The sequence below is a fragment of the Chlorocebus sabaeus genome, chromosome 24 (assembly GCF_047675955.1).
Source record: "Chlorocebus sabaeus isolate Y175 chromosome 24, mChlSab1.0.hap1, whole genome shotgun sequence".
NCBI classification, from domain to species: Eukaryota; Metazoa; Chordata; class Mammalia; order Primates; family Cercopithecidae; genus Chlorocebus; species Chlorocebus sabaeus.
Window position 1 is genome coordinate 71,078,522 of NC_132927.1, and position 26,465 is coordinate 71,104,986.

General features: G+C 48.4%; 1 protein-coding gene across 1 annotated transcript; it reads right to left on the bottom strand.

Annotated features, from left to right (window-relative positions):
* Positions 1 to 9,743: 9,743 nt before the first annotated feature.
* GSC (goosecoid homeobox) lies at positions 9,744 to 11,630 on the bottom strand. Its single transcript, XM_007987721.3, has 3 exons — positions 11,174 to 11,630; positions 10,493 to 10,752; positions 9,744 to 10,184 (listed from the first exon to the last, which is right to left on the bottom strand). The coding sequence occupies exons 1-3, from the start codon at positions 11,526 to 11,528 to the stop codon at positions 10,020 to 10,022; spliced, it is 780 nt and encodes a 259-aa protein (XP_007985912.1). The 5' UTR covers positions 11,529 to 11,630; the 3' UTR covers positions 9,744 to 10,019.
* Between the last annotated feature and the right edge of the window lie 14,835 nt (positions 11,631 to 26,465).

The window sequence follows — 26,465 nt, forward strand, 5'->3', positions numbered from 1 at the left end:
ACCAGTGGGGGATTGGCAAGTGTTGGATGAATGGAGGAAGGCAGTGTTGGGTGTGACGACCAGCAGCTCCTGTCTGGTCTGCACAGGGCAACATTCTTGCTGCCACCTTACCTGTTTCCGTATCTGTGCTCTGCATGGCCAAAGCCTAACCTCCCTGCGATTCTCACTTCCTCCAGGAAGCCTTCTGGGTTTGAAGTTGTCTTCCCTCTTGGTATCCTACTTAATACCACATAATTTAGCATTCTTGTCATCTTGTTTTATATGATTCTGAAATCATTTCCTGCACATGTAGACTATGTCACCAAAATAGCACTTCTTAAGATCAGGCACCATATCATGCTTTTCCATATCCAACCTCCTAGCCCACCCTCCACTCCCCACCTCCAGACCCTCTGAGTCATCAACAGGGGGCCTAGCACTGTGCTAAGACCACAGGGAAAGGAAATGAGACACTTGACAGACAGGTGTAAATCCTGGCTTCGTCACTTATTAGCAATCGTCTCCATTTCTGGTTTAGACTCTAATAAACTTTAGACCAGGTGTTGGCAAACATTTTCTGTGAAAGAACAGATAGTAAATAATTTGTTTTGTGGGCCATACAGTCTCCATTGCAACTATTCAACTCTGCCATTATAGAAGGAAAACAACCACAGACAATACATAAATAAAGGGGTATGGCTGTGCTCCAATAAAACTTTATTGACAAAATAGGCAATGGACTGGATTGGCCCATGGGCTGCGGCTTGCCAACCTTTGTCATGGAGGATTACTTGAGATGACATCGAATCTCCTCACCACACAGGCCTTAGACCACACTGTGAAGTATCGCCATCCTACCCCAGCCCCTCTATCCCCTCCCCAGACTTAAGTTTCATCTAGTACTTACCACCGTCTGAAATTACAGCCTGTCGGCCAGGTGCAGTGGCTCATGCCTGTAATCCCAACACTTTGGGAGGCCGAGACAGGTGGATCACTTGAGGTCACGAGTTCAAGACCAGTCTGGCCAACATGGTGAAACCCTGTCTCTACTAAAATTACAAAAAAATTAGCCGGGCATGGTAGCAGGCACCTGTAATCCAAGCTACTCGGGGAGGCTAAGGCAGGAGAATCGCTTGAACTCTGGAGGTGGAGGTTGCAGTGAGCTGAGATCACACCACTGCATACAAGCTTGGGCAACAGAGCAAGGCTCCATCTCAAAAAAAAAAAAAAAAAAAATGAAATTACTTCCTGCCTACTTATTCAGTGACTGTCTCCCCCAAGAGAACATAAAACTCCATGAAGGCAGAGGTTGCATCTCTAGCATGTAGAACAGTATCTGACACAGACTAGGCACCTTTTTAATGTTTGTCTGCTAAATGGAGATCATTATTATTACTACTATTGTTGTTGAAGATCTTCAAAAAACATTTTGTTTCATTATATGCTTATGACTATTTTTAATGTGTTGATATATTTACCATGATTAATCATTGGTATTTGCAAAACCCCAGATAATTTTTTTTTTTTTTTTTTTTAGAAAGGGTCTCACTCTCTCACCCAGGCCAGAGTATACTGGTGCGAACACAGCTCACTACAGCCTCGACCTTCCAGGCTCAAGTGATCCTTCTGCCTCAGCTTTCCAAGTAGCTGGAAATACAGGTGTGTGCCACCATGCCCAGCTAATTATTTATTTTTATTTCTGTACAGATGGGGGTCTTACTCTGTTGTCCAGGCTGGATCCTCCCACCTTGGCCTCCCAAAGCGCTGGGATTACAGGTGCGACCCACCACACCCACCACCCCAGGTAATTTTCACGTATTACAAGGAATTATAATGTTAGACTTTAACCACTCCATTTTAACCACAAGCCAGCTACAATTTTCTCATTTTGGAAAGAAGGGGACATTGCTCGCTGGTGACCACCAGGCATGAATTTGAATTCGGACCTCCTGGTTTGTCCTTATTAAGGGATATAGTCAAGCAGTGTAGAAAGAGCACTGGACTTGGAGTCCAAGAACCAATCGTATCTTTCGCAAAATGGCAACAATAATGCCAACCTCATAGATGCTGGGACAAGATTAAATAAAATGCAGATGATAAAAAAAACAGTGCTAGACACAGTAAAAGCCACTGCAGCTTTTACTGCAATACATAACCATTACTATATAACAAGGTGACAGTGGCCCCATCCCTCTACCTCATAAGAGTGTAGAGGGGATCAGAGAAGGATGTACCCAAGAAAATGATTCTGAACTGTCAATCCCTGAACAAATGTAAAGTACATTCTTTACAACACACTCCAGTGTTGCAGAAAACATTTTCCATCTATTTTGAGACAGGGTCTTTTTCTGTCACCCACACTGGAGTGCAGTGGTGCAATCATAGCTCACTGCAGCCTCCACTTCCGAGACTCAAGCAATCCTCCCACCTTAGCCTCCTGAGTAGCTGGGACTACATGTGCATGCCACCAGACCTGGCTAAATTTTGCATTTTTTGTAGAGACCATGGGGGTACCTCCACATTGCCTATACTGGTCTCGAACTCCTGGGCTCAAGCGATCCTCCCACCTCAGCCTCCCAAAGTGCTCAGATTACAGGTGCGAGTCACCATGCCTGACCTATTTTCCATCTTTTTAAAAGGAAACGACACATAAACATCTTCTATAAAGACAAAAATAAACCATGAAGGTCTACAATATTTTCAGAGCTTTAATTGCAGTAAAGAAAAGGGTTAAGTTTTCATCCTCTCACATGTATATCTATGTCCAGTTACCACAAAGGCAAGAACCAAAACAAATACAGGCGGTTTCATCAAGCCAAAGGCAGAGGGCCCAGTTCTCCACTTCAGCCCATTCACGTCGGGAATCCTCTTGTGACAAAAGCTGACTCGAAACAAAAACAACCCCAAAATAGATGAAGCACCATCACGCTCCTGGGGCCCTGCACCAGTGGGGTGGCGGCAACCTCTTTGAAGGTTCTGAGTGTGATGGGAATCATGCGAGCTGGGGTTATGCTTAGGACCGGGTCGGGGTACTCAACACCCACTTCAGTAGAAAGTGATCCACTTGGTTTCAGATTTAAATATTTATATCTCAAGTACGAAACAATGACGAACATGTACACCCTCTAATGTCCCAGCCATCTGGCCTCCGTAGTGGTCTGAACATCTTCAGATGAAACAACAGCTGGGAATCCAACTCCAGAATGCCGAGGCTTCCCCGCAGAGGGGGACGTGCCAAGCGCGTAGGGCCTCCCCATTTCTTGGAGAAGGGTAGTTTTCTTTTTCTGGTGCCGTAGTTTGCACTTTGAGGATTTTCAAAGGAGGGTTGGCCATATCCCATCTGGAAAGAAGTGTCTCTTGGCCTCGCTGGATGATGGCAATAATTTGTTTGGGACATGATTAAAGCGGGCACCATCACCGTGAGGTTGGTCAAACACTGCCCTGTGTGATTCAGATGCACACTGGCCCCAAGGCTGTCTGCACTGAACCCTCCACCTGGCGGTGTGGGCTTCTGAAACCGCATTCCTCCCCACCGGCCCCAACAAGCCTGCAAGCTCCTGCTCTGGAGAAGAACGCCCTACCCATGTCAGTTTCCCAGGAGGCCCCTTGGCCGCGTGAGATCACTGCCACTGTGCTGTGTGCAGCCTGTTTGGGCTGCTACACCTGTGGCCACAACCATGTTACTCATTGCAGGCTGCTGGACAACACAGGTCTTTTCTCTGAACATTTCATATTAGTCAGAGATTTCTGACCTATCCCCTCAGAGAAGAAAAAAAAAATGTAAACAAGTTACTGTGTGTTAGTTCTGAGAGTCAGGAGCAAGAAAACAGCCAGCGGAAAGAATGTTCATGTTGAGAAGGAGATCATCCTTCCTGGGTTCCACAAGGAGAATCTGTCTCCTGGAGCTGCAGCAGCCTTGTCTGAGGTCAGCCTAGTTGATCATGCAACAGGGTCGAAGCCTTTCCTGGGCTCAGCATTAAACAACTAGTAAATCAGTGAGGAAGCGATAAGGACACTTTTCAATTCTGTCCATCACAGCTAAAATTATCTCACTAATTACAGTTTCTATAAATCAGCTTAGGTTAAAAGAGGGCATTGCAGGCAATGGGCGAAGTGCAGTTCACTCAATGAAACCTGGCTGCTTGGTTTCATCGACAGACTTTAGAGGACCTCAAAACTGGGAAAACAGAAGGTATAAATGGAACAAACTCTTAAGGAGATGGGAGGAGTTGGGAGAGGAATTCTTAAGATCTTTCCTCACTGAAGCTTCCCAGGGCTGGACACTTGAGAACAAATGAAGGCTGCTGGAATCCAAAAATTATAGACCCACTTGAAAATACCGCAACATGCCATAATTCATCCTGTTTGTTCGGTGGGTCATTTGGACTGCAAAGACAATGCCTTTTATTTTTCCCAGATTTAAAACCAAGCCAGGACAAAGAGAAGTTTTCTGTGTTGTCACACAGCTCTAGGGACAAGCCCTAGGGATGCTCTGTGTCCCCTCGACAAGCGAAAAGTTCCAATAGCTAACAGACCCATCTGGATCCAGAGCTTTCAAGGGACTCTGCACCAGCTGTTGGCTTTTGTTTTCATTTTGTGTTTGAAAAACGTCAAGGTCATTTCACGAACCTTGGAAATCGAATCCCAATCCACTGCAAATTTTCTCCTTCTTCATCTAAATCTCCTTGTCCTAAACCTCTCTGAGAGAATACAAGCTATTACGCCTTATCAGATGTTCCCTTGTTTTAAATCCATGGCAATCACACTTATTTCGTTAGTGTTTGTGTCCTGTGGTCACGCATAAGCTCCTAAACCAACAACAATTAAAAACAAGGTGCATTCCTTAATTCCTAATTCCAGTCTACTTATGCAGGATGTTATCCAACCGATCTGAAAGTGTTTTTCGAAACCTACAATGATAAATGTGTCAGACACTCTGCTGGGTTATTTACTTCCATAAACCCTAATCCTCTACCCAAGCCCATTTTGCAGGTGAGGAAGGAACCTGATAGACCCAGAGCTGAAGGAGCCTGTCCTAGGTCACTCGGTGAGTATGTGACCCCATTCACATGGACGCTTGGCCCAGCATGGTTCTAAAGGCCAGCCACCAGCTGTCCACTCGCCACAACATGTTGCCCTAGCCTCCCCAAGGTCGGAAGTTTGCATCTGCACTCCTGTTTTTTACTTAAGGAGGTGTGTAGGAAACTTGGGGGAGGTGAAGTACAGATCTTGGGGTCAGAAGGCCAGCATAGCAAAGTATCTTTGGGTGCGAGAGTCTTGGTGTCTAAAGTATTTTACTTGAGTCACTTACAACCTCATACAACTCAGAAAAAGAACTCCCTGTCACCCCTACCTCCTGGCTCCTATTGCCCTCCCATCACCAACACACACACACACAAAGAAACGAAAGAAGAATCCACCCACTTCAGTCTCATATATACACATTAAAATGATGTCCTTTACACCGGACACAATGGCTCACGCCTGTAGTCCCAGCACTTTAGGAGGCCGAAGTGGATGGATCACCTGAGGTCAGGAGTTCAAGACCAGCCTGGTCAGCATGGTAAAGCCCCGTCTCTACTAAAAATACAAAAAAATTAGCTGGGCACGGTGGTGTATGACTATAGTCCTAGCTACTCGGGTGGCTGAGACACAAGAATCATCTGAGTCCAGGAGGCGGAGGTTGCAGTGAGCTGAGATCGCACCACTATATTCCAGCCTGGGTGACAGAGTGAGACTCTGTCTCAAAAAAAAAAAAAAAAAAAAAAAAAAAGTAGATGCCCTTTACACGAGGGTTAAAACCCTTAGGTCAAAGTTCCAAGGTCAGTAAAACAACTCGATTAAAGAACTGTAATTCAAATACACTTTCTGTGGATGCTCTTTGTAAAGCAATTGTTTTCAAGCCCTTTCCCCAACCAGTGCCCAGCAGACTGCTAACAGCAGCTAGAACGCACCCTCCGTGGAGGACTCTCAGAACCTCAGATTCCCGATTTCTTCCCCCACACCCTGCACTTTTCCTCTTACTCATCTGCTCCTTCCAGCCAGGGTCCTCCTTGGCCCAGATGACCTGAGACACCTGGAAGCCATCACTTCATACCTCTCCACCATCTTAAGAGGTGTGTAGCAAGTCCGCTGAGGTCGGGGATCCAGGACTTATAATTTGTTCCCGGCGAAGTTTTGGGTCTCTCTGAGCCTCCATCTCCCATGTACAAACTAGGCTGCATTCTGCCTCCTGATGGCCTGAGATGCGTGCGGAAGCACTTTGCAGTGAAAAGTGCCAGACTCATGTTAGGGGTTACAATTGTCCTAACTGTTCTTTGCTAGACACTGTCTGGCACTTTGTGAGATTCAAATTTACATCCCCCAGGGGCAACTACGTTCACTCCTGTGGCCATTTGCTGTAGGTGAACTTTTTTTTTTTTTTCCTATTTATTTACTGTTTATTTATTTATTTTATTTATTTATTTATTATTATTAAACTTCAAGTTGTAGGGTACATGTGCACAACGTGCAGGTTTGCTACATATGTATACTTGTGCCATGTTGGTGTGCTGCACCCATCAACTCGTCATTTACATCAGGTATAACTCCCAATGAGTTTATGGGTTTATATTGTCACCCAAAAGAACAGCCCGGATTCTGTGAGGCAGCCTGATTTATGGCAATCACAAAAGCTAGGTCCCTTGCCGACCACAGTTGGGAACCCCTTTGTGTTAACTTTGTGCCTCAGTTTACTCAACTATGAAATGGACAAAACACCTTTGGTGGTCTGGCGGCGGGAGTTCAGATTGGAAATAACTAAAGCAAAGTCACCTGGCTTACACCTTGTCCACTTTAACAGGTATACACACTACCTATCAGCACCATGACCCAAATTCCCACTGAAGAAAGCTACTAAGGCCCACAGCTCAGCCAATGGGGACTCTCAAAGCCTAAGTACCTTTTGCTCGGTGACCCCAGCCAGCCCTTCCTAACACCCACAGCCAAGCTGACAGAGGTTTGAACCCATAGCCATCTGGGAAGGTAGGTGTGGGGACTATAATTAGACCATCCTGGCAGTTCTCTCTTCACTCCAGATACGTTTATTTCCTATGAATGGGGCCAGTCCTCAAACACTTCACAGGGGATGCTGATGTGGAGATGTGGATAGTGAAGGAGCTTTCTCCTGCCACCTTGTGCCTGCCCCGGGCCAAGACAGGAGAGTTCTCTGGCTCTTGGACCACTCTTCCCTCCATTCACTACAGCTTTTCACCAAACACTAATAGGGGACAAGGATCTATCCCTCCTCAATTCCCCTGCCCCTGTCACTTGCTTTCCAGACTAGAGAAATGCAGATTTTTAGAAAAATGACCAATCGTCTTTTATTGGGGGCCTGAGGGCAAGTCATGTGCAAAGAGACACACAGGAGTTTATAAATAGTCCTGCAGAGGTCAAATTTCTCTGGGTGGGGCCAGGCCCTGTGGCTCAGCATTTTGTGAGGCGAGGCTGAGGCTGGTGGATCACTTGAGGTCAGGAGTTCGAGACCAGCCTGGCCAACATGGTAAAACCCTGTCTCTACTAAAAATACAAAAAATTAGCCAGGCGTGGTGGCACATGCCTGTAATCCCAGCCACTTGGGAGGCTGAGACAGGAGAATACTTGAACCTGGGAGGAGGAGGTTGCAGTGAGCCGAGATTGCACCACTGCACTCCAGCCTGGGCAACAGATCAAGGCTCCATCTCAATAAAAATAAAAATAAAAATAAATTATCTGGGTGGAATGACACTGTCCACTCTGCCTTACATTAGAATGTTCCAGATGTCCCTGCAGGCTCATTGCAGAGGACACCATCCAAGAACATCGACTATTGGGAAGCAGGGGGTGCAAGCCAGGCAAGGTCCTCCCACCCTGGAATTCTAAGCGGGAGGTACATTAATAGCCATTGCAAGATTCATTTGAAATTAACATAAAGGCTTCTTTGAATATTTCTCATAAGAACAGTTAATGAAAACATTTCCAATCACGGTACAAGACTCACTTGGGCAAAGATGATGTCTCCTCTTTATTTCTTACAAGCTATAGGTTGTTAAAGTATTTAACCTTTCAGAACCTTAACTTCCTCATCTGTAAAATGGTGAAAACATTCCCCAACTCTTAAGAGTTCTTGAAAGGTAAAATAAAATAATGTATATAAATCTTGAAGTATTGGGTCTGACACAGTATCAATCATAATATTTTTTTAAAAATTGTGTTGAAGGATTCCCTTATGCCCGGTGCCATTCTATGTAAGTTGGGGGTCTTTAACGTCCACAGCCACCCTGGGAAACAGATACTATGACCATGCCTATTTTAGTTACGGAAGGTGCGGGGTCAGAGGGGTTACGTAACTTGCCCAAGGTCACAAAATGAAGTCTGGATAAAAACCACGGCAATCTTGCCTCCTGAGGCAGACCCGGCCTCCAAAATACTGCCTCTTTCTTTTGTCTAGGGATACCTCTTATTAAAAAGGCAGTAATGGGGTGGTCACTCATATTTCATAGGTATCATTTTGCCTGCTACCCGCTCCAGGAGTCATTTTTACCTTGCAAATCTGCAAGCTGTGAAAAAACATACTGCTTCTTCTAAAACACTGTTACTTTTCACGTGCTGTGTCCCAAAGCCAGGATGCACAACCTTTCTCTGGAGGGATCTTGCACCAAATACCCGAGGTAGCCCAAGAGAAAGAACAAGTCCCTGCAGCCGGCTGTTGCCGGAAGCCAAGCTGGAAAGCTCTCTAAGCCTTAGCTTTAAGTCTATAAAATGGTAAACCGAAGACATTTGAAAGCCATTCCTGCTGGCCCTTAGCCTCCACTTCCATCCCCACGACGGCCTGGGGAACCATACAGACGGCAGGCTCTTGTCTTCATCCCTGGCCCAGGCGCTTATCCGCACTGGGGGCGGGGGCTTCTCCAATCCTTCATAAACTGCCCACCAGCGCACTGGGCGCGTTCCCGGGAGCTCCCTTCTCCGCCCAGTTGGTGCAGAGGGAAGACAGTCTGGGGAAGAAGCAGGAGGTGTCGGTACCGCCACCTGGAAGTGACCCCACCAGCGGTGCCCTCTTAGACAAGGCTGGCCTTGAGTGTATCACGTGCGGCCCTGGTCACTCCAGATGCCCAGGGAGAAGCGCAGCGCAGCAGGACAGCGCCTGGTCCCGGCCAGCTCTAGGGCGCACAGCTCAGAAATGTCAGAGCAGAAACGCTTGCCCTGGGGGAAGGGGCAACTCGCATGTGGAGCTAGGCAGCTGGAGCATCTGCGGAAGATCCAGGAAAGCGCTGGGGGAGCTGGCATGCCCGCTGCCTAATTTTCCCGTGGGCCTGCCGCCTTAGGTTTCTCAGGAGCAGGGCTGAGCAGCTTGGAGCGGTGGGCTCTGTGGGAGCTCCAGGACTCCCCTAGCTCTCACCTCTCCCTCATCAGCGAGGGAAGGAGTGCTCCTTCTGCCTGCGGAAGAGGGAAGTGAGGGACCCAGGCTGCCCCTCTCAACTGCAATGTACCTCCTCCCCACTCTGGCCCGGCAACGCTACTCTCCAACCCTTCCTAGACATAAGGTTTCATTTTAAACCAGGACACCCATGCTGTGACTGTTACCCAGAGTTTCATTTCTTGTTTGTTTGTTTGTTTTGGTAGATCAGAGCTGCTCAATTTTTTCCTCCGGAGGTTACGGACTACATAGATTTCTTTTCTTGGCTCCAGATTGATGGTGGTGGGTGGGGGGGGGGGGGGGTATGAAATACAGAATGTGGCCCGTCTACATCGCCATCACTTTATTGTACTGTCACCCTTAATTTAACTATAAATACTACGGTGGGGGCTAGTCGCGGGCGGCGTCGGGCTGCTGGGCTGTGGGTCCCGGCGCGCCCTGACCCGAGGCGCCGACTCTCCCGGCTCTGTACACTATTTACAGCTCTTCGTTCCTCTTTCTCGACCCCCTCCCGCAAGGCAGCGCGTGTGCAAGAAAGTAGCATCGTCTGTCTGTGCAAGTCCTTCGAGTTAGGTAAGTAATACGAGCAAGTGTCCCGCGGCCGTCAGCTGTCCGAGTCCAAATCGCTTTTACCTTCCTCTTCCCTCTTCTCCGGTGATGCCTTCGACGACGACGACGACGTCTTGTTCCACTTCTCCGCGTTCTCCGACTCCTCCGATGAGGACCGCTTCTGCCGCCTCCATTTGGCGCGGCGGTTCTTAAACCAGACCTGTTGCGCAACGGAGGACAAAACATTTCAGATCAAAGGCGCGCTTCCCCCAGTCCCGGGGCACCCGGGTAGCTCGGTGTGGCGGCGGGACACCCCGCGCAGGCCAACAAAAGGAGGGGAGCCGCTCGCTCCCGCTTCCGCGTTTTCATTCAACTTCCTGGGCCTAAACCGCCCTCCAGCAGCCTGCGGGCCGCCATCGGGATGTTTTTAAAGTGCGGGGAGAGCCAAGCAGGGCTGGGCAAACCCGGCTGGGGCCCCACCTCGCGGGGAAAGACCGCTAGGCGCCCGCGGCAGGCCCCGGCGCCTACCTCCACTTTCTCCTCGCGGAGGTGCACTTTCCGGGCCAGCTGCTCGCGCGTGCCCACGTCCGGGTACTTGGTCTCCTGGAAGAGGTTCTCGAGCGCTTCGAGCTGCTCGTCAGTGAAGATGGTGCGGTGTCGCCGCTTCCGCCGGCAGTGCAGCTGGTTGAGAAGCTGCAGCTCGGTGCGCGACAGCGTGCCCACGTTCATGTAGGGCAGCATCTGGTGCGGTACAGGGGACACCAGCACCGAGCCGGGGCCCTCGTAGCCTGCGACAGAGTGGGGCGCACGGTCAGCCGCCCGCCCTCGCCACCGCACGCATGCACGCCCGCCAGCCCCCGACCCTCTTCCACTTAGAAGTAGTCTGCAAGGGGGTGCTGAGAACTGGGGGTGCACGGGAATCAGGGGTGCAGGGAAAAGGAGCGTGTTAGAGCGTCCATCCGCACACCCCCCAAAGTCAGAGAATTAAAAAAAAAAACCCAATCTCCCCGGGCAGGCACTGAATTCCAGTTTTCGCGAACTCTGGCCAAAAGTTTGCAGCAAGAAGTTTGCAAACTCCTGCGCCCGATCGGCAAAAGCGGAGGGGGGACTTGCAGGAGGAGCAAAGTTTGAAGAAGGTGAATTAACCAACTGGCCCCAAGGGCTAAGGACCGCGGTGGGCGGCAAAGGCCGGAGCGAGCGCGACCCTACCTGGGGGCGTCGGGACGCAGGAGCACTGCTGGGCGCCCAGCGGCGGCACGGCCCCGCAGCAGGCCGGGCCCACGGGCGCCGCCTGCACGTGCAGCTGCCCGTAGAAGTAGTTGTTGTAGCCGAGGCGGGAGCCGCTGACCGCGGCCGGGAGGCCCGCGCCGCCGGGGGCCACGGGGCGCGGGTAGAAGGCGCCATAGTCCGAGGAGGCGCCGCCGCTGGCGCCGTAGAGCGAGTCCCCGTGCAGGGCCGGGAAGACGACGGGAGCCGCAGCGCTGGGCGCCACCGGCAGCACCGAGTCCTTGCAGCGCGGCCGGGCGGCCAGGATGTTGTCGATGCTGAACATGCTGGCGGGCATCCCCGAGCCCCGCGCCGGGACCGGGGGGCGGCGGGAACGTGCCGAGGACAGAGCCTTAAAGTGGGGGGGTCCACTCTCCTCTAGCTGCCGACCAAACCGAAAGAGAGCGCCGGCGAGCGCGCAGCCCTGCGCCCCTCCCCGCCCCCTGCGTCCGCTCTCCCTCCTCCCGCCCTCCCCTAGCCTCAGCGTTCGCTGAACTCAACCCGCGGGTAGGACGGAGCTCAGACCAGCTGAATCTCTTGTTGGTTTTATACTGAGTCGACGTCATCCTGGATTTAGTTCCTGGTAATATGCAGATGACAAACAGAACCAGATTTGGCCCTTTCTTTTCCTTTGGGTGGGGGTAGGGGGTTAGGGGGAGGGGGAGTGATGCCAAGGGGAGGGGGTTACAAGGCCTGAAAAGAGATTGTGGATTGCGAATTAATGAAATTAACCTAATCTTTTCCATTCGGCAGCCGGGCAGAGGAGCCGGCCGAGCTGGGCGGGCGGCCTAATTGCCTTGGTTAATCTCATTAATACCATTGTGCCGCCGCAATTAACAACTCCCTCCGCCCGACCTCTCCACCCCCACCCTTTTTTCTCAGATTGGGTCCTATTATTGGGTGCGATTTCCTCTGCCTGTAGCTCAAACTCATTGTGGACGATTTTTCTTTGGGACTACTTTTTTTCCCCTTTCGGAATTGGTTGTTTTAGAAAATGTGAGGGGCTGCATCCCCTCTCAAGCAGGATTGAAGATTCCACCACTCCTCCGCGCCCCCATGTACTCACCGCCTAATTTCACCTCTTTTTTAAATCTTGAGTTTCTCTCCCGAATGGACCTTGTTAACAGCCCCAAAAACCTTTTGGTTTTGGAAAAACCAAATTTTGTAAAGGCAAAAAACGACTAAAGGAGGGGTGCATCATGCTTCTTAGAAAGAATTTTTTTTTTTTTTTTTTTTTTTTTTTTTTTGCCACTCTGGGTCTGAAAACTACCGTGGCAGTCCCTAGGTCCTACACAGCGAAGACCAAATTCAGCCGCTCTTTAAAATTCGCCACCAAGAGTTGCAGTCTGAAGCGGTGCTTCCAGCTGCTTCCACCGTGGGTGTCGGTAGTTTTTGTGCTTTTAAAAAATTATTTTTGGGAATGTGGTGTCTTCTCTCCCAGACTATTATTATTATTATTATTGGTTTTCAATCCAGGTGGGATCTTTGGGACTTCCCTATCTTCTTCCCTAATAATTGGGTCGCATTTTTCCTTACGACCTGCTGGTTCCGGGATAGGGACGGGCCCCCTACCCGCGGCCTGCCCTTTTGCCTGGCAGGCCCTGGGTGGACTCCCTGGGCCCCAGTGACCTGGACGATGGCCAGCTCTCATAGCGGCAGGCGGCCGCGGTGATTTGCGGGATTCTCGGCACGGCACGGCCAGCCTGCCCGAGCCACGGGAGGCGCAGCCTGCCCACCACTCACTGCAAGCAGGCGGCCGAGCGCCCTTCGAGAAGGTAGGCGACGGTACGCGCGGAACAAAAGCAGTCCCCCAGATCCTGTGGACCTGGTGCAAGCCCCCGGCTTGCAACTCAGGCCACTCCAGGGCAAGGGGCAGTACCCGACCAAGGCGATACGGCCGAGAGCCGGAGATGGAGACCTCGCGTTTCCTGAAGGAAGGCCACCTTTAACTCACACCTATTTTTCGCGATTTGTCTCTGTCTAATTAACCAAGGGATCCCTCAAAGTTGTCTGAAGTCGCCGCGGTAAGGCTAAGTAAGTGGGCTGCCCACTCCCCGGCGCAGGGGCAAAGGGGAAAGGCCACTTGTCAATTGCTGTTCGGGTTTCAAAGAGCCATTGCACGGAGGTTTAGTCCTGTCCGAGGGCACTACTCTGGCGGCGCGCAGAAGCGGCCCAGTGGAGCCAGGCGGCGGCGCTTCTCCTCCTAGGCCTCCCAGCGTGGACCTCTGTGTCCTCACACCCACCGGCTTGTGGCCTGAGAGTTGCTCCTTCCAGTGTTGCGCAAACTAGAGGTGATTGTAAGTGGGGATTAGGACATGACGGAGATGGGTCTCAATTTGGAGAAGCAATTAGATTTTTTCTTTTTTCTTTTTTAACAATAAAAACAAGGAGGGAGTGTGACCCTCCGCTTAGAGAGGTCAGGTCTAGGGTAAGAAGTGAGGTACCTTCCATCTCCCACTGACTAGGATGAAGGCTTTTTTGTTGTTCCCTTCTCAGAGACTTAAATCCCTGTGGTCCAGGGCAGATACTCCCCCACCAATCTTTCCCAGGTTTAAATCTACCGGGTGGTTGATGGAAGACAACTAGAGGCTGCAACTTCAGCAGTGACTGCCTGCGTTTGTGTTGGACGCTGGGTGTGCGCTGCGGTGCGCGTGAGTGGATCTTTTAAGACCTTTGAGCCGGACAGAGGCACAAGTGCCACCGGACGCTTGGGACAGATCCCTCGTCCTGTTCTTGCAAAGATGCCAAATCAGGATAGAGTCAAGATTTCAACCTCAGATCTGAAAAAGAAGTGTCTCCAGGTTTTTAAAAGTGTCGAACAACCACCTCCACACACCCCTCCCTCTCCCCTTCCACCTGGTATGTTGTTCTTTCTAATAACCAGGTTTAGCAAACTCCTATACTGCGCCTGTGCTTTCCTGCAGCCCTTGGCTGTACAAGCGGAGCCCCGTACAGCATCTGAGCGTCAGAGTTCTAGACCTAACCTTGCCACCTTGCAAATTACCCCTTCTCTGGAGGCCTCAAGATTTTAGTTGATCAAACCAGCACCAACATTCATTGAGTCCCTTTACAACCCTAACATTTAATGAGACTTGGTAATTGTCATCCGTTCGCCAAGGAGGTTGGGGATAACTTGGGGGCATTTTCTTGTTTATTTTTCATTGAGACAAAGGAGTGCGCTGTCCCCACCCCTGCCCCCAGACAAGGACAGGATTCCTACATCAGCTGAGTCTAAAATAAGGAAAAGCCAGTGCTCCCGCGGAGGGGACTTTCCGGGAAGGGGGTCACAGGAACCCCAAGGCCACACAGCTCCAGACACTCTGCCGGAGATCTGGGGGAGTTCACCCCTGCGCGGCGAGACCTCCCCCACCGGGTTGCTCCTTCAATCTGCAGCCGCGGGGAGGCAGGCCCCGGGAAAGGCAGTCCGGACTCGGTGCTCGCGCTGCGCCTTGGCGGGCGGAAACCCACAAGTGTCCTCAACGTGCTAAACAAACCATCAGGGCTCCGCGTCGCCTGGCGCAATTGGAATAACAAATGCGACGCACGCAAATTGTCCGCCTCGTGTTGCTAAGCGATTGTTTGTCGGCCCCGCACGCACGGCTCAGCATGGGAGGACAGCGAGCGTCCAGAGGCAGCCGGCGAGCGCTTAGGTCGGAAATGCAGTAAACATGACGCTGATTTTCCCTATTATCACCCAAACACGATTTCACACAAAGCAATCACCACGCAGAAGTCTATGAAAATGTGTTTGTTGAGGAGTCACTCGCCCCAGTAATAGCCCTCATTTTTAAGATATTAAAGAATAGATCAGCGGATTCCACATGCATAAGGTCTATTTGCCGTTCGGCATCTGTCACGGCGCTTTTGCGCTGCGGTCATCACTAAATTGATTCATAGAGTGTAGATTCAATTGCTTCTCTGATTTAAAACAGTGCCCAAGTTTGGAGTATGCGTGTGGGTATCTTCTCCCGCCCCAAGATATTTTTGTCATGGAGAAAACTGTCGCCCCACTAACCTTACACCCCATCCCGCATAACAGTAAAAAATAATGCATCTTCGACCCCAACTTCTTACGGTTCGTTTCAGGAACTTTCTTAATTCTCTCTGTCTCCTGCCCGGCCACAGAGCAGAGTTCACAATTGGATGCGTTTAAGTAGGATTTTTCGTGTCATGTGCAAAAAGGCGGTGTGTCCTTTTCAAAGGTACGGAGCCCTCCTCGGAGGGCGCATTAGCGAGGTCAGAGGAATTAGGAGCAATGCGCGGAGCGCCTTGCAGCCCGTGTGCTGCGCCAAGACCCCAGCGGTCCTCACTGAGCAGAATGGTTATGTTGTTTGTATTGGGACTTCTAAAAAATCCAGTCTCAAAGCTAAGTGCTCAAACCCCGTTCCACCGCCCTGCTGCTTTCTGGAGGACATCTCCGGTAGCCCCAGGTGATTTTTCGTGTGAGGTTGGGTGGGTGGAGTAGAGCCAGAGGCGCAAATGCCTCCAGGCTAAGGGGCAGCGCGCACTAGAGCTGGGTCTCCTGCTTTCGGAGTGGCGGGCATAAGGGAGCTTTCTAGCTGATTTTTTGCTAGAAGTTTTGCAACGCTCCAAATAAAAGCACCCGAGCCCTTAAGGAAGAAATAATCAAGGTGTTAGGAAAGCTCAACAGAAGAAAAGAGAAGAGAAGAGAAGAAGGGGCTGTCGAAAAATGACGTGTTCCCAAGACCTTAGAAAAAATAATAATAATAAAAAATAGCTTGGGCTTTCCGGGGTTGCAGAAATCCGATTTCAGCCGGGCTATTTACCAAAGTTTGTTTCAAAATGACTGCACCTTTGCTTTTGCAAGTCACAGAATGCAAATGATGATAATTTGTTCTCAGAAGAAGTTTCTCTTGAAATGATTAGCGAAGTCAGTCATTTGAAAATTAGAACGAAGCCCTTCGCTAACTGATATCTGCTTCTAAAGTTTTCATTCATGTAAACCTCATTAATGAAGATCTTTTATTTAAACGTCAAGGGGATTTGAAATTTAGAGTAAATTATGAAGCTTGTATGTCTAGCCAAGTCATGGGTCAAATGCATTTGTGAAAAACTGCTAAAGAGCATATGGTTTTGAATTTTTCTACAATGACTAGTGTTTAAATAAATTGCTTGTACTGCTTAACTTCATGTGTAATTTTGACAGAAATTGGCCTATAGCCTTTTGATATGTAAACATTTCAGCCTTTTATGCGGTATAAAAAAGACACTTGCTTTTTAGGATCAGTCCAGGCAGTCACCCTGTAATTCAGAAAGCTGGTACCTACCATTACATTCTTGCTAGATTTCAACTTTCAAGTGGCAGCCTCAGGGGGAGAAAAAAGAAAAGAAAGAAAGAGGATATTTCAAAAGCAATGTCCATTTGGGATTAAAAGCTACAAATGAGGTGAGAAAGTGCCACTTACTATCTGAAAGAAATGGATAAACCATAGTTATTAAAGAACATTTCTGTCAGTTTTCTTTAAGCCAGCCCGTCTGAGGGGACACTTAAGCAGGGCTGGGGACTGACTAGCATGCCATTAAATGCTTGTCTTAGGGCCGAGCTAATCAGTCCAACACACAAATAGGTGTTAAAAATCTAGGTATCATTTCAGGATGCTACCAGGGAAATCGCTCTGTGTCACAGAACCCATTAAGATGCAAAAATCATCCAGGGCACAGAATGGCTGGACACAAATGGCTCATCTGAGCCACGCACGCACGGGGGTTTGTCTCCGTGGGAACTGCAAAGTCCGTGCAGGGCACAGTTCAGAGCCCTCCCTGGGCTGCCAGGGTTTTTGAAACACATACATATCTGCATAAACCCATTTGTTGCTGATATATCCGTCTCCCATAAATAAGCCAAGGAATGTGGATTGGACTGCGGGTCACCAACGGGGATTCAAAGGACCCCATAAGGTTGCCCTCCCAAGTGCGAGACCAGGCCACACGTTGATTTCCTGCGTACTCTGGTGGGGCAGGCACTGCTCCTTCCCATCTGCTCTCACAGTCTTGCCGTATTTATCCTGTGTGTCAGTTTTGTCATATACAGACTTTCTGAGAGATGCCGCCCCTTCTGTGAAGTTTTGAAGGAACTGGGGAGAAAGAATGCCCACTTGACAAGGAAGACCAGTTCCTTTGTAAACAGTTGAGCCGCCGGAGCAAATTGAGATCCTCTTAATTGAAAAGATAATTCTGGGGCGAAATCTAATTAAGAAGAAAAGATGCACTGAGAAAGACAGAAGGAGGTGTTTTGTTTACATTTCTTAGGCATTCCAGCCTATCATATTGGTCAGCAATCTGGGAAGGAAAGGACACATTTGATGACGTAAGAAAAGCCGGAGGCTTTTTTCCCCTAAGCTTCTGCACTCCAGTCTAGCCTTTCAGTACATTTTGAAATGAATAAGGGCACAACTTTTTTTTCCCGATTAGCTGTAGTTTTAAAGTTCCTGAAAAAACAATTGATTTGCTAATAAAATAGTTCTGTAGCTTCAACTGCTTAACTTTGGGAAATGTAGCCCCGAAAAGTGCTTGTGATCAAAATTAGCTGGACAAGGTATATTTTGGGGGGTAAAAGAAGGGCACTTAATACTTAAAAGATAAATTGGGAGACTGAAGTTTTTTAGGCTTGTTTTTAAGGAAGGAACATCATAAAATGAAACTGAATATGCTGGGAATCTCACCATGCCTGGGTGACAGTGTTACATGTCTAGAAAGGTGAGTATCTGTGGACTGAGTGTAGTAAGGAGTTTTGTCAGCGTGTTCATCTTTTTCAACAAGACTGGATGAAATGGTCATTTGCTGGTACATCATCTCCAGATCTGGAAGTGAACTTTATGTCAGGCAGCATTTTTTTTTTTTTTTTTTTTTTTGAGACAGAGTTTCACTCTTGTTGCCCAGGCTGGAGTGCAATGGTGTGATCTCCGTTCACTGCAACCTCCGCCTCCTGGGTTCAAGCAATTCTCCTGCCTCAGCCTCCCCAGTAGCTGGGATTACAGGCATGCACCACCAAGCCCGGCTAATTTTGTATTTTTAGTAGAGATGGGGTTTCGCTATGTTGATCAGGCTGGTCTCGAACTCCTGACCTCAGATGATCCACCCGCTTCAGCCTCCCAAAGTGCTAGGTTTACAGGTGTGAGCCACCGCACCAACCTTGCTGATACTCTGTAAGCATTGAAATGAGGAAACTAACAATAGATGTGTCTTGTCCTTCAAAGTAGTGGTTTTAAAGTGTTCTGACCTCCTAGAAGGTCACTTCCTTGGGCCCATTAATTTTTGTTTGCCTTTTAAAGAAGCAGCCATACTCCTTTGCCCACTGCTTATGTGCAGAAACCAGAAGCAGGAGGAGTTAGGCAGAGAAAGAGAAAATTGGTGGTGGTGGGGGTTGGGAGAGCCACTTTCAGAGGTCACAGGTCATGTTACCTGCTCAGTCCCACCCTCCATAGAATCTGACTCTATGACTCAATGATAGCATAGCCTGACCAGCAGTTTCGGAGACAGAGCCCCTACCAGGCTGTTTGGATAATCAGGCCAGTTCTTCCCTGCTTATTCCTGATGGGAAAGAGGAGGAAAATTCTCAGAAACAACCTCAACTTTCAATTTGTTTGATTTGTGTTGAGGCTTTCATTGTGTTTTCTTAGCCAAGGGATGAAGAATGTTGTAATATACCCTTTTCCGCACATACTCATAAACACACACACACACTGCACTGCCCTCAACCCCTTCCTCCTTTGTTTTGCACAATTGGCTCAGTTGATACCAGCTTCCTTCTCACCTCCTTTCTGGAGTGTGTGTGTGTGTGTGTGTGTGTGTGTTTTTCTTGTTTGGAGTATATAACCACAGCCAGGGACAAAAAAACTGAATGATTCCTGATCCACGCTGTGGATTTGGTTTCACTCAGCAGTAAAATTCTTTCTGCAGACCAGGAGTTCTTGGGTTTAAAAATCACAAGGGTCCATCTCCCATGTCATTGGGTTATTTGTAATTTATACATTAGGGGAGAAAGTAGTCTGTTCATAGTAATGATAGCTTGGGGAATTCAGTATATGAGCCAAACAGAGGACAACTGAACTAAAAAAGAACCTCTCTTGTCTATGTGATACCTCACAGGTTTTTTTTCTTAAAAAAAAAAAAAAAAAAAGCGGGTCCCTAAAGAACATTTTACTCCCTCCTCTTGGGGTTTGTAGATATAGTTATTTCCAGCTCTGCCTGGTAGGTCAATACAGGATTTGCAAGCAAATGGTGACGTCAGGACATGTTCATGCCCCACTAATGATGATACTTTCTCTGAAACTCTAGAATTCTGAAATTAGTTGTATCTTAAAGTGTCTCCAGTTGACTCTGAGATGGGAACATAAGTTTTTGATAATGTTATCCACATTCTGATTTAAGTTGTGGCCATTCTTTTTTTTTTTTTTTTCCACAACCCTCAGAAAGTAGCTTTCCAAGTTAAACTGGACTAGGGTGATCAAGTGAATGTTTGACTTGAAATAATTTTTAAAATAACGTGTTAACCATTCAAGTCTTTTCATAAAGGAGAGCAGGGGCAGAGTGAGTTGCTTTTCAAAGCTCTCTCCTTGGCAGAGGCATTCTGGCACTTCCGATGAAATGTGGATATTGAATATGTGTGGCGAATGCATACCACACCATATTTCAGGGAAATTCCTTACTGAATATGTTTTGCTTACAAAGCTGGAGTCACTGGGAAATCTTGCTCCTTGGATCTCTGTTGGTACTGACCTGGGTCTCCCAACCCTAGTAACAAATTGCCTTTTTATGCAGGGTGTGGTGGCTCATGCCTGTGATCCCAGCACTTTGGGAGGCAGAGGCAGAGGCAGAGGCGGGTGGATCACCTGAGGTCAGGAGTTCGAGACCATCCTGGACAACATGGTGAAACCCCATCTCTACTAAAAACACAAAAATTAGCTGGGTGTGGTGGCAGGTGCCTGTACTCCCAGCTACTGGAGAGGCTGAGGCAGGAAAATCACTTGAACCTGGGAGGTGGAGGCTGAATTGAGCCAAGATCACGCCATTGCACTCCAACCTGGGCGACAAGAGCAAAACTCTGTCTCAAAAAAAAAAAAAAACAAAAAAAAAACCAAAAAACTCACAAATTGCCTTTTAACGGGTTCATGTTCTAAATAGATCGAATGTCTGCATGCTGAAGTGTAAAGCAGAAGGAACCAACATGGGGGCACTCTGCCAGTCTAGTTGTTCTAGAAAATGGAGCAAATGGACTTGGCATAAAACCGTGAAGGGCTAGCCCAGAAGTGAGGGAGAAGGAAAGGACGATCTTCACATGCTCTGTGAATGGTCACTATGCTTCTGGGAGGTGTGCCCTGTTGCTGTCACCTGTTACAGGTAAGGACATCAAGGCCAGGCAGGGGTTGTTACGTGCCCAGGTCTCTCAACTGAGGCCTGGATATGAACTCAGGTCTGTTCATCTTCAAAAGCCACCCTTTTACATTCTACCATACCAATTATTGTAAAATAAGTGAAATGACTCAAGCTGGAAAGCAAGACCTTTTGTTCCCTGGCACCAAATGACCTTTTCTGCCCTCCCTCCCACCACCTTCCTTGGGACACTGGCCACTTGGGGAGCTTCTCCTGCTCCATCCTGCTCACTCTTGGCTGGCACTGACCTCTCCCGCTCTATTACCTTTCTCTGCTGGCTGTGCATACCCAGACCTGGCTTCCCCATCCAGCCATGTGGACGTGGCCTCTCCCACTCTGAAGACCTGGAGATAATTGTTGGGACCTGTCTGTGCTCCAGAACAAGTCTGCTTGGAGTCAGAGGTGTCTGACCTGGGACCACACAAGTATGCCCAAATCAGCACCTGACTCAGCTCCTTGTCTCCCCCCAGCTGACCACAGGCCTCTGCCCAGTGAGTCTGCTAAATAACTCTTTGTTTAAGGGAACAATACATTGTCACCCTGCCTCTTGCCTCCCACCCCCATCTCTTTGCTTCAAGAGCTCCCCAAGTTCCAGGCCGGAGACCATTAGCAGGAGACTGTTAATTAAACACCGTGGGTACTCTCCTGAAATAGATAAAGGAGGAGTTGGGGAGCTCTGTCGGCTCCATCTGTCAGCCCACGCAGCTCCCCCAGAAGCTCACATTAGGCAGCCAATGTGAGCACAGGAGTGGGTCAGCCTGCAGGGAACACCTGTGTCTCTTCAGTCACACCTGTGTACACAGGCAGACTGACTGTCACCTTTGAACCTGAGCACTGTCACATCCCAATGGACTGTCCCTTAGTCGTCTGGGTGGGTCTTGAGGGAAGAAAGCTTGAGAACTGAGTCACTATTGGAGCTGTCATTGGAGTCTTCCTTTTCTCATCTGTGAAATGGGAGAGTAATCAGGAAACAAACTTCATGTTCCCTCTCGGCTCAGACACCTGCCACTCATCAGCATTTAATTCGAGTGTCCCATTTCCCAGGAGAGTAGTCTGAGGGGCAGAAAGTTTTCAGTCACTTGGACCAAGGCCCTGGACACAACTGATTTCTCACTGTGCTTTTCTTTTGGCCTTGACTAGTTGAAAAAGTCTTTTTTTTTTTTTTTTTTTTTTTTTTTGATAGAGTTTCACTCTTGTCACCCAGGCTGGAGTGCAATGGTGCGATCTTGGCTCACTGAAACCTGCACCTCCTGGGTTCAAGTGATTCTCCTGCCTCAGCCTCCCAAGTAGCTGGGATTACAAGTGTGTGCCACCACACCTGGGTAATTTTGTATTTTTAGTAGAGACAGGTTTCCCATGTCAGCCAGGCTGGTCTCGAACTCCTGACCTCAGGTGATGTGCCCACCTCGGCCTCCCGAAGTGGTGGGATTACAGGTGTGAGTCACCGCACCTGGCCAAAAAGTCTGAAGCAGTGGCATGTATTGTGAGCAGGCCCTCCTCCACCTTTTGGGCATGTTTTGAGATCCTGGTTACCATCTCTGCCCCTACATGGGGACAAAGCCAGTCAAAGAAAGATCATTGCTTGGCTCAGCCGGAACAACGATTCCAGAGGTGGAGCTGGCAGCTTGTCTAGTAAGAGCGTCATGTCCAGTGCTGGCAGAGCTCGGCCACCTCTGATTCCAAAGCTTCCAGTGCCCAGGCTGCAGCTGAGGAGAGGAGCCTGTGCTATTTCCCTGTGGGTGGTGTGCTGGCTAAAATCCAGGCTTTGTTGCTAAACCGACTTCTCCCGCTGATGCTTTGGGGGGGTCTGAGCTGGAGCCAGCCTCAGCCTCAGGCTTCTCCTCTGTAAAATCAGAGGCATGACCCTCTTCTCAAGGCAGCGAGAGCTCCCTGAGCTGGGCGTGAAGGGTGCACAGTAAGCACTCCTCAAAGGCCTACAGCAATTGTTACCGGTGTGAAATCCATGGCAAGTTAAGGGATTTTTTTTCTCTATTAAAGCCCCCAGCTCTCCCACACAAACGGTTGAAGGAAGTTATTCATCAAGAGACTGTAGAGACTGGCTATCTGGAGCCACTTAGAGATAGAGGCCAGAGCCTACTATCTGCACAACAAAAGGCTCAAATCCCACCCTAGGGAATTTCCGAATAAGAGAGTGCTTCACTTTGGAATCTCATTTGATTCTCAGATTAGAGCAATAGGGGCTGGCTGGCAGGAACTAGGAAGTCTTACTGATGGGGAAACCAAGGCCCAGAGAAGCCCAGTGACACGCTTCAGATGTCAGAGCTGGACCAGGCATGGTGGTTTACGCCTATAATCCCAGCACTTTGGGAGTCTGAGGTAGGGGGATCACTTGAGGCCAGGAGTTTGAGACCAGCCTGGTGAGATCCTGTCTCTATTAAAATACAAAAATTAGTTGGGCATGGTGACGTGCGCCTCTAATCCCAGCCTCTCAGGAGGCTGAGGCACAAGAACCACTTGAACCTGGGAGGTGAAGGTTGGGGTGGGCTGAGATTGTGCCACTGTTCTCCAGCCTGGGAGTCAGAGTGAGACCTTTTCTAAAAAAACAAAACAAAACAAAACAAAAACAGATGTCAGAGCTGCAAGTGTCTTGTCACTTCCATTTGTTGCTAGGCCTCCAGGTAGCCCTGGGGCGCATGGCCCCCAGAACCCCTTCAGTGCAGCCTGATCTGCCTCTGCACAGGCCTTTGCTCCTTCAAAAAGCAAGCCACTCCAATTCTACCTTGGTAAGAACCAATGTAGTTTTCGCTGTGAAGAGTCTAGAAGCTGAGAGTCCCTGTGCTGGGAGGGTGGGGTCCTCCCAAGGCAGAGGTCAGTCCTTAACCTATCTCTCCCTTCCCAGAAAGCCTGGAGTGAAGGGGCAGATAGCAGATGGGACTTCAATTATAACTCCACACCCTCCCTCCCTTACTCCCTATCACCCACTGATGACCCGTTTGGGTGCGGTATATGTTATTCATAGATTAATCCACTAAGGGTTAAGACTTAAGACCTCCTAAGTAAATCTGAGCTGGAAACCCTCCTACTCTTAACATATGTAATATCTGTGGGAGGACATTCATGCAACATGGTTTGAAATTTTGAAACAAAATTGAAGCTGGGCTAGGTGGTGTGCGTCTCTAGTCCCAACTACTTGGGAGACTGAGGTAGGAGGATGGTTTGAGCCCAGAAGTTCAAAGCTGCAGTGAGCTATGGTTGTACCACCGTACTCTAGCCTGGGCAACAGAATGAGAATCCATCTCGTAACTGAATAAATAAATATTTTTTAAAAAATCCAAACAACCTAAATGTTCACCAGTAGGGTACTAATTAAATAAGCCAGGGACACTCTTGTAATGAATAAGCACACAACCATTGAAGATAATAAGGCAATCTTTTCCTTTCTGGCTGTGTTCTTTTCTGAAAGTCCATCTTACATGAACTGATGTGGAAAGATCTCCAAGACATGTGGCTGAGTGACAAAGAGAAGTTACAGAACTCGAGCATAGTGTGATTACGTGTTTGCATGTGTGTCTGTGTGCGTGGGGTGTTTGTGTGTTTATATATATTCACATATATATGACGTACAGGTTCATAAATATAAATACGAAAGGCAGTTAGAACAATGTCTGGCACACAGTAAGTGTTGTATCATGTTTGAGAAATAAATATAAAAGCAAGAGGAAAAGGTCTGGAAGAATATATATAGAACTGACTGGGCATGGGAGGCGGAGCTTGCAGTGAGTGGAGATTGCCCCACTGCACTCCAGCCTGGGCAACAGAGCAAGACTCCGTCTCAAAAAAAAAAAAAAAAAGAAAGAAAGAAAGAAAGCAAAAGAATTGACGGTGCGCAGTGGCTCATGCCTGTAATCCCAGCACTTCGGGAGGCTGAGGTGGGCAGATCACCTGAGGTCAGAAGTTCGAGATCAGCCTGGCCAACATGGTGAAACTCCATCTCTACTAAAAATACAAAAATTAGCTGGGTGTAGTGGTGCAGCACACCTGTAATCCCAGCTACTCGGGAGGCTGAGGCACGAGAATTGCTTGAACCCAGGAGGCAGAAGTTGCAGAGAGCCGAGATCGTGCCACTGCACTCCGGCCTGGGGGACAGAGCAAGACTCCATCTCAAAAATAAAATAAAATAAAATAAAATAAAATAAAATAAAATAAAAAGAAGAAGAATATACACGGAATTAACAGTAGTGGTCACCTCTGCGGTGGGTGGGTCACCTCTGGGGTGGGGCTGGGATTGGGACTGATAATTACAAGGATTTGAGCCTCATCACTATTGTTTTATCTTTGCACAAAAACACCACATTCATGTTTTACTTGTGAAAAAAATTAGATATGCATCTAAATCTAAAAAGTACCTCCAAAATAAGAAACTCCTTTTCTTCTCTACACTGGTGGTGTTAGAGGGAAATAGCACTAGGGCCAAACAAATAATTTGGGATGAGGGACCCATGGGCCCAGTCCTCATTTCCTCAACTAACACCTCATTACAGGCAAACATCGTCCTTGGGAATGAGTCCCACTTGCTAACGACTCGCTCCCCTGGGTTCCTGGGCAGCAGCTGGGGTTTGCGGAGGAGGGGAGGGTCCTGAGTGAACAAATTGTAGGTTTAGGCTGGGCTGGAGGGGGCCCACTCCTGGCATCTCAGCAATTTGGGAGGCCGAGGTGGGAGGATCGCTTGAGCCTTGAAGTTCAAAACCAGCCTAGGCAACACAGCGAGACTGTGTCTCTACAAATAATAATAATAATAATAATAATAATAATAATGATAATGATAATGATAATAAAATAAGCTGGGCATGGTGGTGCATGCCTGTGGTCCCAGCTACTCAGGAGCCTGAGGTGGAAGGATCACTTGCACCTGGAGGTTGAAGCTGCAGTGAACCATGATTGCACCACTGCACTCCAGCCTGGGCAACAGAGTGAGACCCCAACTCAAAAACAAACAACAAAACACACACATGCACACACACGAAAGACCAAATTAAAGATTTAATGTCTTTTTTTTTTTTGAGATGGAGTCTCACTCTGTCACCCAGGCGGGAATGCAGTGGCGTTATCTTGGCTCTCTTCAGCCTCTGCTTCTCGGGTTCAAGCGATTCTCCTGCCTCAGCCTCCTTAGTAGCTGGGACTACAGGCATGCGCCGGCATGTCACCACGCTCACCTAATTTTTGTATTTTTAGTAGAGATGGGGTTTCACCATGTTGGCCAGGCTGGTTTTGAACTCCTGACCTCAAATGATCTGCTCGCCTCGGCCTCCCAAAGTGCTGGGACTTACATGCGTGAGGCACCACACCTGGCCACATTAAAGTCTTGACTGGATCCAAGTCCCAAACTGCCCTTTGGATGGGTGGCTTCTCATCTCTGCAACAGGGATCCCCGTCTTTGCCTGGTGTTCCTCTCCATTCTTGAGAAATAAGTGGAATGTGTATGAACATCATTATAATTACCTTTGTTCTTTGGCACCACCTTACAATGCCTGATACATTGTAGGTGCTCAGTGGATATTTACAAAACTGAACTGAAAATAGTTCATAAGGAGTTAAAATAAAAGTATTGTTATTTTAAAGCAAAAAATTAATATTTTGGATGTTCAAATTCATATTTTCAGTGTATTCATTCAACTGGTATTTATTATTTTCCTTCTGTGTGCTGGGCACTCATAAGTGCTAGGAAAAAAATGGTGAGTGTGAAAACGTTCCTGACCTCCTGGAGCTGACACACAAAAGAGGTTTTCAACAATGTAAACTATTGCTAAGGAGGAAATAAAACAGTTGATCTTAGCTGCTTGGTGTGGTGGACAGGGATAGGAAATTATTGTCACAAGTTTAA